Source organism: Staurois parvus, unplaced genomic scaffold (assembly GCF_062004578.1).
Source record: "Staurois parvus isolate SC_StPar_1 unplaced genomic scaffold, SC_StPar_1.0 ptg000154l, whole genome shotgun sequence".
NCBI classification, from domain to species: Eukaryota; Metazoa; Chordata; class Amphibia; order Anura; family Ranidae; genus Staurois; species Staurois parvus.
The window spans coordinates 10,318,316-10,333,065 of record NW_028317950.1 but is presented as its reverse complement, the minus strand read 5'-3'; the positions used below and the strand labels follow the sequence as shown (position 1 = coordinate 10,333,065).

At 42.7% G+C, this 14,750-nt stretch overlaps 1 protein-coding gene across 1 annotated transcript; it reads right to left on the bottom strand.

Moving 5' to 3' along the window:
* Nucleotides 1-6,761: 6,761 nt before the first annotated feature.
* On the bottom strand, nt 6,762-12,222 carry NRARP (NOTCH regulated ankyrin repeat protein). The gene has a single exon (XM_089675030.1). It carries the CDS (start codon nt 11,257-11,259, stop codon nt 10,915-10,917), a length of 345 nt encoding a protein of 114 aa, XP_089531156.1. The 5' UTR covers nt 11,260-12,222; the 3' UTR covers nt 6,762-10,914.
* Between the last annotated feature and the right edge of the window lie 2,528 nt (nt 12,223-14,750).

Sequence of the window (14,750 nt, the reverse complement as noted above, 5' to 3'; positions counted from 1 at the left end):
ACTACTGGTTTAGGAAATCAGGCCTGTCACATTCTCAACATAAGCGAAACATGCAAATTGATTCTCTGAAATATTAGTGCAGCCATTAAGGAAACCTGTGGACACTGTACATGGACAGCTTTCTAAAAATGGTTGTCATGTTGTTCCAATTGCATAATTACTTTACAAATCTCTACCCTGGAAAAAGTATGCAGATCAGAATTTTTGACATTACTTGGACTTTAGTTGCATTTTTAGGTCAGTGACTGAAAGTATTGAGGCCAAACACTGCCAAGCAGCTAGCATTTACAGTTGAGGTTAGCCTCAGTTAAAATAAAACATAGGGGGATGCCTATTCAGTGGTTCTACATGGAAGCCTTTTTTGCTTTACTTTGCCTTTCTTTCACTTTAATGACAGCTGCTGTGGCATCTTAAACTCGCCTTTCCTGATTTTCCTTACCAGTCCATTCAGCCACCAGGAACAAAGTAAAATACCCAGTAATATGGAAAAGCATGTGGCTCCCTCTCTCCTATCCCACATGATATCACTGTTGCTTACCATTTGGCTAAGCGGGTACCCATAATGGCAATAAAAGACCCCAGCTCTGTGTCATGACTTGGAGCTTACACAAGGTTTCCTCTCTCTCCATTCATGGTGGGGTAGCAAAGTGAAGGTAATTATAAGTGACTGGTGGGACCACTATTACAGTAAACTTGCATGGGCAAAGTATAGTTCCACCTTTTATTTCTATAGCAATGCAGGAAATTGTCCACACTGTTACAATAAAAATGGACTTCTCAAATTGCAAAGAACCCAGAAAAGTTAGTCATGTTTGCATTCACCTGCAACCCGTGGTGGCAGCCATTCTGCAACCCTAAACTGGAACCTCAGGCTAAAACAATTTTATTTAGTTTTGGAAGAGTAGGGCTAATACCACTGTCAGGTGCTTATTTCTTCTTTTGAGGATGATCTCATTCATCACCTATAGTTGGTGATAAGGGACATGCAAGAAAATCTCTCAACAGTCAAAATGTAAAATTTGTTTTCTCTCTCACAATGTTCTCTGAAACCTTAGTATTGGCTTGAGCTGGGGTAGGGCTGCTATTAGAAACCATGGGGCCCCATACAGTCAACCTGACAGGGCCCCTCCAAATAAACACAGTTTACCATGCTTCAGTTATGATTTAACACTGAGTGATCAGTACCGATTACTCATTGTGTTCATTCAGGTAAGAAAGGGGATAATAAATGTGACCTATTTACAGGACCCTTCCTCCACTCTCCATCCTAAAGGATCCTATTGTGTGCTTGCAGCTGCAAAGAGAGGAGGGAATCTGGCAGCACTGTGGGGTAGGGGGGACAGACAGGGGGACCTGGGCAGCAGGGGGAAAAGTAGGTGCAGCAGAGGGGCAATTACTGAAACAGAATCACCTGTATGGCTCTCTCTCTGCTACAGCTGAAAGCCGATGGGAGGGAGAGAAGAAGCAGCCAGCTTCAGTTTCAGTAACTGACTCCCCCCATGCAGATCATCCTCCCTTCCCACATCCGCTTCATCCAGTTGCTTGGGCCCCGTATGGGGGGGACTGGTTGTACCCCCTTATCCACGGCCCTGAGCTTGGGTTCCACTTTAAGAATGAGCATACTGCCTTTAAAATCCCTGGAAATCGGAGATGCTGCCGAGAAGCTGCATTAGATCTTTCACACATTGACTTCTTTAAACTTTCTAAACAGTAGATAGCCAAACATAATTTGAGTTGGTTGAAGAAATCTGAAAACCCACCAAGAGGAGACAGTCCTACTCTGGAGACCCCAAAAAGAAAAGACAGTTCTACAAAGGTGGTCCCAAACAGAGGAGAGAGTCCTACAACTTACAAAGTCCTACAAAGACCCATTAATTTCTATATTAGGTCAAAACCATACAAATTAAAGTTCTAATGGAGATTACGGGCAGCACAGTGGCTAAATGGTTAGAACTTCTGCCTGGCAGCATTAGGATTGTTGGTTCGAATCTCAACCATGGCACCACCTGCTGGAGTTTGCATGTTCTCCCTGTGCCTGTGTGGGTTTCCTCCGGGTTCTCCGGTACCCTCCCACACTCCAAAGACATTCTGGTAGCTTAGTTGGATCCTGTCTAAATTGGCCCTAGTATGTGTATGTATGAATGTGAGTTAGGGACCTTAGATTGTATGCCCTTTTGAGGGTTAGGGACTGATGTGAATGCACAATATATATATATATATATATATATATATATATATATATATATGTAAAGCGCTGCGTAAATTGATGGTGCTATATAAATACCTGAAATAAATAAATGCCCCAATACCCAAGGCTTTGTTTGTCTAGTCCAAGCAACTTCAGGAATCTTCAAAGAAGTCTACAGGTCTGACAGCTTGTGGAAGAAGGCTGAGACAAGGGCTACCTTGTTAAAAAAAAATGTCCATATCAGAACTTGTTTTTTGAGAGGGCATTACAAAAAAAATATAATTTCCACTTCACACATACCTCCCCGTTGTACCAAAACGCAGTTGAACCATTGACATAAATTTTCCATTAAAGCTAAACAGCATTTAACCCCTAATGATAAAGTTCCCCTTTTTGCTCCCTTTCGATCAGTTAAATATATAATTGAAAGCTTTTTTTTGTATCTGATAAGTGCAAAAAAAACTTCTGAAATCGTCACACGTTCGGAGTAGCCCTGTGTGCAACCTTCCTAGTTCTTACTTTGGACTACAGAATAGTAAACCTTTATGTTGTAAAGATCTGGGAGTATGAGTGGCTGCGTAGTTTAGAAAAAGACATCTGGGAAGGCTGACAACACTCCCTTCTCAAAAATGCCATGTTGTCAGCTTACCACAGGATTCTGGAGCCAAATGCATTTCTGGCAGAACAGGCATTTTATGTATTTGAAGTGTCTTTAACCACTAACCTACAGGGCACTTATACCCCCTTTCTGCCCAGGCCAATTTCCAGCTTTCAGCGCTGTCACACTTTGAATGACAATTGCGCGGTCATGCAACATTGTACCCATATGAAATTTTTATCTTTTTTTTTTTGAGACAGAGCTTTCTTTTGGTGGTATTTAATCACTTCTGGGATTTTTATTTTTTCTTAAACAAACCAAAAACCACTGAAAATTTTGAAAAAAAAAAAGTTTTTTCTTAGTTTTGTTATACAATTTTGTAAATAAGTGATTTTTCTCCTTCACTGATGTGCGCTAATGAGGCTGCAGTGATAGGCACTGATAGGTGGCACTGGTAGGTTGCACTGATGGGCATTGACAGGCATTACTGATGGGCACTGAAAGGCAGCACTGATATATGGCACTGATCGGCAGCACTGACTGGCACTGTTAGGCGGCACTGACTGGCACTGATAGGCGACACTGGCAGCACTGATAGGCGACACTGACTGGCACTGATGGGTGATATTGAAAGGCAGCTCAGATGGGCACTGATATGTGGCATTGATGTGCACTGGTATGCACTGATATGTGGCATTGATGTGGCACTGATGGGCACTGGCACGTGGCACTGATACTGATGAGCACTGACAGGTGGCACTTCTGGGGCCACACTGATCATCAGGGCACACTGATCATCAGTGTACATGTCCCCTCCACGGAAAGCCGATTACCGGCTCTCCTCTCCTCTCGAGCTGTCAGCGTGACAGCTCGAGAGGAGAGAAATGCCAATAACCGGCATTTCCGTGTTTACATGTGATCAGCTGTGATTGGACACAGCTGATCACATGACCAAGCCGACATCTTCAGCTCTTTCCGTGATCCACTGTGTCCCTCGGACACAGCGGACCGACGATCGCCGCGCATGCGCAGTGAGAATGGTAGGACGTCATATGACGTCCTATCAGAACGAGAGAACCACCTTGCGTCCATCATTGTACTATAGGTCGGGCGGAAGGTGGTTAAAGGAAAAATGTGTAAAGTTTAGCTTGGTCAAACTTCCCCCTTCTGCTTGAACTTCCCTTTTGGACAGGACAAGCTTGGATTCACAATTTCAGGCAGACTTAAATAGGTTGGTTTACTAAAGACAAATGGAGTGTTCACTTTGAAATGGAATTTTCCCCAGAGACAAGTGAATGAGGTGAAACTTAGCTGACTTCAATCATTTAATCAAACGCAAGCAAAAATGCTGTTTTTTTTTTAATTTCCCTTGCACGATTCATGCAAAGTGAAATTTCACCACATTCACTAACCTTTGGTCATAATTCCCATGCAACTTCTCTTGCAAAGTGAACTGTCTATTTGCCTTTAGTAAATCAAGACCAAACTCTCTCTTAACTATACTTTTTATTGTTTTTTTTTTATATAACTTCCCCAGTTGCCCTATCCTGTAAAAAGCTACACTGTTTATATACTAACTCCTCATAACTCCAAGTTCAGTCCAACTTTGGGTCCTAGAATGGAGCCACTGCTGTAAGGTCATGTGGCAGCCATCAAGCATGTGTGCTTAAACAGAGCCATTAATGGGTTGCCAGAATCCATAAAAAGTTTGCCATAAAAGGCTAGATTTTGCTTTGAACATTCGTAGAAAAAATGATTAGTGCCATCGATGTAGGTAGTTTTGTCCAAAAGCCCTCAAAATTTCATCTAGATCTGCTGTTTTAATGGAAACCCTGACGTACTACACCAGTTTCATTACAATATGTACAATTTTTCCAGAATATAAAACTCATTCAAATGTTCTATCCTGCGCCTTAAAATTTCTGGTATAAAAAAATTAATGATGATTTGACCCAACCAACCATGAGAATATCAAGTAAATTTTCGGACACCAACACTTTGGTGATGTATAGCCCGCTTAACTCTCCAACGAAACTCCAGAGCAGACTGACCAAGCCTGGAGTTTGGTAAATATTACATTATACCTAGAAAACGTATTGCGAGCCTTGTTCAGTTTCAGATCTAGCTGCCCGCCAAGACATTTGGGCAACAATGTCTGACCAAATAATCAACATGCATGCGAACAACATCCGAAGCCTGAAGAAATCAAATTTGATATCCTGGATAAGTACCTGCATTGATCACAGGCCCAAACTTTTTACCCCCACATGAAGAACCAGGACATCTGGGGGCCTATCCAATCTAGAAAAAACTATAGACTTCACGTACTACTGAACACTACCCAGATCCCTTGAAAGCCCTAGCTGAATTACTGATGGCACATGTAACTAGCTAATTTTCATCACCAATAAAGAATTACAGAGGTTGTAATAGTTCCCTATGCTACTAAATAAAATGCTTTTATTGAACTATAGCTTGAGTATACAGATATTCTGCTTTACTTCCTGTGTCAGTGACCACACAGCAAATGAGGGGGCAAATCTAACTAATGGGAGGACACAACCAATAATAAAATACTGGACAGTGGTTTCCAACCCTTTCCTACTCTGCACAAAATGTAAGGGCACTACCACAAAAATGCAGTTAAGGGGGTAAAGAGTGAAAGGCAGTCATACATTTTACGACTGTGACCATGGACTGTCCCAGTCCTTCGCCACTTTCCACTGCTTTTAGTATGTGTCAGCACTGTAGAAGCCTAGATGTGGTTTCAGATACATTCAAAGAAGGAAGATATAGCAGGACTTAAGTCAAAACTTCTGTGTGACAAACCTCAGAATGGCAGGCTACCTAAAAGGAGGCATTTAAATGAGCAATACTGAAACTCGGACCCACCCTATCCTCCCATTCAAACCATCCCTATTGGAACCCCGGACCCACCTTATGTTCCTGTTCAAACCATCCCTATTGGAACCCTGGACCCACCTTATGTTCCTGTTCAAACCATCCCCATTGGAACCCCGGACCCACCTTATCTTCCCATTCAAACCATTCCCATTGGAACCCCGGACCCACCCTATGTTCCCGTTCAAACCATCCCCAATGAAATTCTGGACCCACCCCACCTTGCCGTTCAAACCATCCGCATTGGAATCCTGGACCCAACTCATCTTGCCGTTCAAACCATCCACATTGGAAACCTGGACCCACCCCATCTTGCCGTTCAAACCATTCGCATTGGAACCCTGGACCCACCCCATCTTGCCATTCAAACCAGCCGCATTGGAACCCTGGACCCACCCCATCTTGCCATTCAAACCAGCCGCATTGGAACCCTGGACCCACCCCCTCCTGCCATTCAAACCAGCCGCATTGAAACCCTGGACCCACCCCACCTTCCCATTTAAACCATCCCCATTGGAACCCTGGACCCACCCATCTTCCCCTTCAAACCATCCCCATTGGAACCCTAGACCCACCCCATCTTCCCCTTCAAACCATCCCCATTGGAACCGTGGACCCATCCCATCTTCCCCTTCAAACCATCTCCATTGGAACCCTGGATCCACCCTATCTTCCTGTTCAAACCATGCTCATTGGAACCCTGGACCCACCCTATATTCCTGTTCAAACCATCCCTATTGGAACCCTTGACCCACCCTATCTTCCCGCTCAAACCATCCTCACTGGAACCCCGGACCCACCCTATCTTCCCGTTCAAACCATCCCCATTTAAACCCCAGACTAGCCTTATCTACCCATTCCCATTTGAACCCCAGACTCATGCTATCTTCCCATTCAAACCTTCCCCATTTGAATCCCAGACACACTATATCCTCTCATTCAAGCCATCCCTTTTCATTTAAATGGAACCCTCCTTTAGTAGTACATTGTAGCAGCAGCTACTTCAAATCTGGGACTTTACATCCTTCTCAAAACATCAAACACAGTTTCTAATGAAAAGTATGATCAAGTGTATAAAGGAAAATATTTTTTTTATTTTCTATTTAAAACGTATTGCCAATTTAGGCTGAATTTTACACCACAAATTCACAAAACGACCGCACAGTTACAAAACATGCTCACAAAACCAATACACCACATCGCATACAATTCTCAAAAGCAACAAAACAAACAACTACATTTCATCAACAGTCTTAGAGCAATTGAGAAAAAGATCTATCTGGAAAATACACCATTCATAAATTCAATGGAATTTCCACTAGTTTGTGGATTTATTGTAATAGTCATGTAAAACCTGCAACAATTATGGTCAGTCCACCCAAAACTAATATTTCAGTTTTGGATACATGACAGCAATTTTTTTTAAATTTTGGGTAGTCGTCTGCACCCTTCTGCTGTGACAATAACAGATAGGTCACCCAGACCAATAAGGATTTATAGCTTGGAGAATAGAGCAGCCATAAGGTTTAAGAGTTGAAGACAAGAATTGGGAAACCAGTAATGAAGATACTGACGCCACAATTCCCGAAAGATAAAAGGACTTGTCATTATCTAACAAAACTGAAATATTAGCTTTGAATGGACTCATTTTATTTTTTTTTTCACTGACATTCTTCACACAGAGCAATGTAGCAAAACACTCCATATACATATGGTATTGCAATCTCTAAATTCCATAGTATCATTCCTGAGACACGAGGCACTTGGTGCCTCAGACAGGTCAACAATCCTAAGTCAACCAGCAGGCTGCACTAAGCAACGTCCACGTGGCTTATGATAATTGTAGCATATGACCATAAAAATGTTTCACATTTTAGTCCCATGCTATTAAAAGGACCAATAGAGCTAAAACAAAAAGTTATAGTATACTGTAAGAGAAAGTAACCGTACTTGTAAATGTGAATGTATAAACCCTAATACTTACAGAGAAAATTGATTTTTTTAAATACCTTAGCTGCATAGCTCATCGTTTCATGTTGTCAGGAATTTTAAGCTATGTGATTCATAAAGATGACTTCATGGAATTGTTAGATGGGATAATGGAACAGCAAGTCCCCCCAGTGTACCCACTTCATTTTAATGATACAGGTCTGAGGAGTTCCCAAAACAAAAAATAAAAAAGAGCCCAAAATTTTTTTTTGTATTTTTCTTTTTTATAAAACAATTTTTTCAGAGGCTACAGGTCATATCATACACTCAAATATTGCTGTATTTTACAGACTTCATCCAGTTACAACATGGCGATCTCAAACACAGCTTCAATATAAGCCTATAACTTTAATTAACATAATTAAAAAGAAAGTTTCCGTATCTAGAACACAATTGATCACAGACAAAACTCCTTTCTGGAGCAGATTACAGCCACACCATCCTGTTCATCCCAAGGATTTAAAAAGAAAGGGGGGGTTGAAAAAAAAAAGTGGGGGTCGGGGACTCCTGTAACAATGAAAGAGAAGAGACAGTGAAATGGGACAGACTATTGAGAAGTCAGCCAATGCACCTGCTCCTAGCGCAGAGCTGGTCTAGTGGTGGCATGCAGGGTCATATTATGAGACAAGAGGGAGAAAGGGGGGTGGTGGGCAGGACAGAAGCTGAATTTGAGAACATATGGTAGCCACGAATATTTTAATCCCAGCCACAGAAAAGAACTGCATTTTAATTATTGCAAAAAACAAAATAATAAAAATATTAACCATAAAAAGATTCACAGTTAGAGAAGGAATGCAACACCTGAACTAAATATCCCTTTAACAACTGAGATTTTACAAAAAAAGGCACAAATTTTAAAAAAAAAAAAACACCTTGGGATGAACATTGGAGTAATTACATCATAAATATTATGACATTATTTGTGGCAGATCCACTTAAAAATGTGCAACAAGCTGTATTTTTCCATTTTTTATACACGCTATCCCTTTTGCCCACAAACCCATTTAAAGTCATTTTTTGTTATTTTTGTAAAAAAAAAAATGTTTTTAGCTGTTCCCTCCCTCCCCCAACCCACTCAAAAACTATTGCACAGAGAGGCAATGCTCCGTGCCAAGTAATACACCAGCCTAACAATGTAGACCAATTAAATAAGAAGGAAAAAAATGCTGAAAATTCAGCACAACAAGACTTTTTTTAATAAAAGTTTACTCCTCGACTTGACTTTTCTTTTTTTTTAACAATATACAAGATGCTTAAAGGGACCTTGTTAGAGAGCATAGATTACGTGGTTTATGTGGCCCTTATGGCTGCAGGTTTTGGATAAGTTTAACGCAAAATGGTTCAGCTGCAATAGATTTCCTGCTCCAATTCACTGATAGTTTTACAAAGTTACTTCAAAAAATGTTTTAAGAGTACAGTGGCAGGTTTGGTGTCTCACATGAACCAGAAATCCTATGATCATTAAAAGGCGATACTTTAAGGCTAACCTGCATGCAGGACATAGCAGTATACAGTGCAATTTAACACAGTAGGCAAGATTTTTTTTTTTAAACATCTGGCAAGATGCATATACCGATTTATAGGTTGACAAAAAAAAATCACCCTCATATACTTCTGCTGAATACAGAGTAAAAATTACCTAGTGTCTTTTTTGTTTTTTAATTTTAAAAAAATGGCAGACTCAAATATTACATTTAGGGGATAATTCTAAACAAAAAATATTTGGAAAGAACCTGGATGCAAATGTCATCTTTTTTCTATAACTTTGCAAAAAAATATTAAATTGCCTGGAAAAAATAGTGAGATTTGCAGCCAGTCATTATATAAGTAAAACATTATTTTGCTTTTAAACCTTAAATTAAATATCCTAATACAAAATACTTTTAAGGGCATTTTGGGCAACTTTGGACTATAATAAGATGCTCCTATAGCAGATACATACACACGTGTCCTGTCTTATCTGCCTAATAATTAAATCCTTTGTCCCATAGGATTTTTTTTTTTCACTTTACAGCAGCGTTTGTCTGATTTAAAGCAGACATATCAAACAAACATTCCTGTTGCTTCTCTATTATTTAAATCCACATAACGTGGTTTCAAAACATCCAAAACAGAACTCAGTAGTCAACAGGTCACAATTCTCTTTGCAGACAGCAGATGGTGCACTTGCTCCTTTTTTGTGCAAAACCGTGCGCAACCAAGTATGTGATTGATTGAGATATATATATATATATATATATATATATATATATACATACATACATACACATATATATATATATATATATATATATATATATACACACACACTAAAATTGAACACTTTATAGCATCTCATTCAAGTCTTCTTTTTTCCTAGAAAGGAAGCTTCATATGATAACAAAAAAAAACCTATATGCATGTTTGCCTTTTCTAGATTTCAGGTCAGGTAAAAAAAAATATTTAGATAGGTTGTTACAGAAAAAAAAAATCGGTTTAATTAGACAGGCAATAAAGGAGCAGAAGCTTTCCATACAGAATGGTCATTCTGAACTCAATACTTTAAAAGGGACTTTTAATTTGTAACAATATTTTTTTCTGCTGAAATGTTAATATCTTGAGGGAATGGGAAGGGATACAACTGAAAATATTTATATAGGAGAATGATCTGGGATGAAAAACATTAAACACATTACCTACAAGTGCAGCGTACAGTATCTGGTGCTGTTTTTTCGAAATACTGTGCTTAAGGTCGAGGTAGATGTAAAAAAAAGATGAAAAAAAGGACATAAAAACAAAATAAGAAATTTTTTTTTAAAGTAATAAAATGTATCTTTGTGGGCCCCAAACTTCCTAAAACCTGGAGACCAAAGAGCAGCTTCATCATGTCAAACAGAAAATAAAAAATAGACATACACAAAGAGGCAGGAGTCACTTTCCATGGAAAAAAAAAACATAATATTTTGTACCTAATATAAAGTAAATTAAAGTTCCTTATGGAAAAATATAACCTTTAAAAAAATTAAACAGCTGTAAAGGAAAACAAAAAAAAAAATTAGTAACCAGCAGTTGAAAAGGATCCGATGAAAACGTATATTTGGGGGATCACACCCTCCGAAATCAGGAGCCTTGTTTGGAAACCTTAAGCAGCGGAGCCTCTTTAATTAAGACAAAAAAATATAAAACATACACAACAAAAATTATTTAAACCCCCATAAAACAGGAAGTGATGGAATGTCACTGCTTGTCCTGCGGGCAGTTACCGACTGCTGGACGAATACTTGGCCTTGGTGATGAGATAAAGGACAATGTCTTGGTGGCCACCATAGGCCGCTATGTGCAGAGCACTCCAACCGTCCCTGTTGGCCAGTCTGATGTCAGCTCCAAACTTCACCAGGAGCTTGACCAACTCCAGGTTGCCATCAATTACAGACTGGTGCAATGCTGTCTGGCCCTCTGGCCCAAAGGAGTTGACATTAAACTCACAGTTGGTCATGTTCTGGAGAAGGGACTGAAGCTCCTTGGTGTTACCCTTCCTTACAGCCTCCTGGAACACCCGTTGGGTGTGAGGGATGGAGCAGGTGGACACTTCTGTCTGGCTCATGGCTGAGAGGGATCCAGGTGGGTAGAGGGTAAGGTCTCCTGGTGGCAAAGAAAGCTGGAAGCCGATCCGGATCCTGGTGGATGAGACCTACAGGCTGGTCCTTTTGGTAGGGATCTCTTTTGAAGCAGATCCTGTTGGTCGAGATCTCTTCAGAAGGAAGCACTGTTGGTTGGGAACTTTTCAGAAGCAGGTCCTGTTGGTTGGGATCTGTTTAGGAGCAGATCCTGTAGGTAGGGATCTCCTTAGGAAGAGGTCCTATGGTGTTGGGGATCTTTTTGAAGCAGATCCTGTAGGTAAGATCTCTTTAGAAGCAGGTTCTATTGGTAGGGATCTTTTTCAAAGCAGGTCCTGTTGGAATAGATCTTTGCGAGAAATGATCCCGTTGGTATGTATCTCTTGAAAAGTTGTTCCTGTTGGTTGGCAGAGACTTGTTACAGAAGCTGGATCTCTCCTGGAGTGTAGGCTCTGTGCAGGTGAGCCCAGGGTGTGTGTGTGGGTAGGTGGGTGGTGTGAGCCCAGGGTGTATGTGTGGGTGGGTGGTGTGAGTGGCCAGCTCTGTAGCAGTTGCAGACCAGTCTTGGTGGGTGCTGAATCTCCTACACCCCCCTGTACTTTATAGCTCCCTCCACTACTTCTGCACAGCTGGATCCAGGAGGCCAGGAAAGGGGGAGCACTGCCAGTAATCCCAGAAGTTTGGGGAAGGATGCAATGAGCACAGCTACACCAGTAAAGGCACTTCCCAAGTCAGTGATCCAAGGCTCGCACGGTGCTCAGCAGCTCTGCACGGTGATTGTAGAGAGCCCAAGCCTTGCTCGGATCCCAGGCTGGCTGTGCACGGACTAGTGACCCGAGGCTCGCTCAGGCTCCAGTAGATCGGCTCGCTCGGTGTCCTCCAGGCGACGCATGGGGCGCTCTACCGGTACTGTGCTGGAAACTTGCAGGTCAGACTCAGCTCAGCTCCAGCCAGCGCGGCCCCTTTTAGGTAGAGCGCTGATTTGCATCACAATGCCCCGCCATCCCGGCTTCCCATTGGACGACAGCCCACGTGGGGCCAGCCCCCCGGCCCTCCCAGCGGAGTGGAACGTTGAGAATCTGGGCGTGGCCTGGAAGTTTGAGTTTAGGGAGAGTGACAAAAGTTCTCACGCACTGTCTGAAAGAATGAGGAGGGGGCGGGGGAGGCTGCCTGGGACCCCGCCCCCTCTGTATGGCCATGTCTTCTAAACCTGACACCCTCTGTCACCACAGCTTCCTATCGACTATACAGGGACCTCGTGTGTCTCCACAGCTCCCTACTTAACATACCGGGAACCCATTTGTTTCCACAGCTCCCTACTTAAGATACCGGGACTCCATTTGTTTCCACAGCTCCCTACTTAAGATACCAGGACCCAATGTGACTCCACAGCTCCCTACTTAACATACCGGGACTCCATTTGTTTCCACAGCTCCCTACTTAACATACTGGGACCCCATGTGTCACCACAACTCTCCACTGACCATGCCAAGACCCCACTTGTCACCACAGCTCCCCACTGACCATACCGGGACCCCATGTGTCATCACAGCTCCCACTGACTATACTGGGACCCCATGTGTCACCACAGCTCCCCACTGACTATATTTGGACTCCATTCAGATCCCCACTGACAATATTATAACCCCATTTGTCACCACAGCTCCCCATTGACCATACCGGGACTCTATGTGTCAGCACAGCTCCCCACTGATCATACTGGGAGCCCATGTATCACCACAGCTCCCCACTGACAATACCAGTACCCCATGTGTTATTGCAGCTCTCCTCTGAACATATCAGGACCCCATGTATCACTTCATCTCCTCACTGACCATACCAAGACCCCATTTGTCCCCACTGACCGGGCCGAGACCCCACTTGTCACCACAGCTCCCCACTGACCATACTGGAACTCCATGTGTCACCACAGCTCCCCAATGATGATACTGGTACTCCATGTGCCACCACAGCTCCCCACTGATCATTTTGGGAACCCATGTGTCACCACAGCTCCCCACAGACTATACCGGGGCCCCACATGTCACCACAGCTCCCCACTGACCATACCGGGACCCCACGTGTCATCACAACCCCCCACTGACTATACAGGGACCACACGCATCACCACAATTCCCCACTGACCATACTGAGACACCATATGTCATCACAGCTCCCCACTGATCATACCGGGACCCCATGTGTCACCACAGCTCCTCACTGACCTTACAGGGACCCCATGTATCACCACAGCTCCCCACTGACCATACTGGGATTCCATGTGTCACCACAGTTCTCCACTGATTATACTGAAACCCCATGTGTCATCACAGCTCTCCACTGACCATACCGGGACCCCATGCATCACCACAGCTCCCCAACTACCATACTGGGACTTCATGTGTCACCACAGCTCCCACTGAGCATACTGGGACCCCATATGTCATCACAGCTCCCCACTGAGCATACCGGGATTCCATATGTTACCTCAACTCCCCACTGATGATACTGAAACCCTGTGTGTGTTCCTAGATCTCAAGTTGTCAAAAATAAGACATAGGGTTAATAATAAAGTGATATTAAATCTGAATCCAAAGATGTAACATATTGCAGCCTAAAGTGTTACTAAACCCATGACCCTGGTCTCCCACAGTACACAGAACATGGAAATGCAATTATTTTAGTAAATATAAACTGCAGTATATAGCAGTCTTGTGACTTCTATCAGTGTGCAGCTGAGCACTGGTTAAAGCTTGTAGGAGGCGTATTCAGTCTGCTCTGACTGTCCTATGAGGCTGCATGATCCGTGACCCTTTGTCTGGACAGCGCCAACTGGCCCTGTGCTGATCACATGCACCCTCCCAAAGGAGAAAAAAAAATGCTCTAACAATACACACTAAACTGAGCATGCACAGAGTGACTCCTAGAGCTCTGTACTATCAGCAGATGGATTGGGAATAGTAGAAGAAGGGAAGGGATCAGAGAAGACAGGATCAAGCAGCCTATTTACACAATGTGGAGTATTAAACCCCTTAGGTTCCACAGTGAGTATAACAAGCATGTTTTACTGCATATACAGACTGATTTTCCTGTCGTCTTATGAATGCATAGAGCAGCAGTTTGGGAGCAGCAGTACCCCCAGGGAAAGCAGCATTTTGTAGGGGCGCTGCTCAAGGGGGAGGAGCCAGGAGCGCCGACAGGGGACCAGAAAAGAAGTGTCAAACTACTGCACAGAGCAGTTAAGTTTGACATGTTTGTTATGTTGAAAAAAAAGCAAAGCTTTAGTATCACTTTAATCTGGCCATACATGGATCGAAATGTGGATCCATGTATGGCAACTGTGGTTGAACATAAGTTGATCTAAAGATTGCCTGCTGTTTAATCTCCTTGTTGGAAAAAAAAACGCTCGATCAGCACTGCTGGCTGTAGACTACAGCACTGATCTGTGTATTCTGACAACAGGGAAATCTCCCACTGG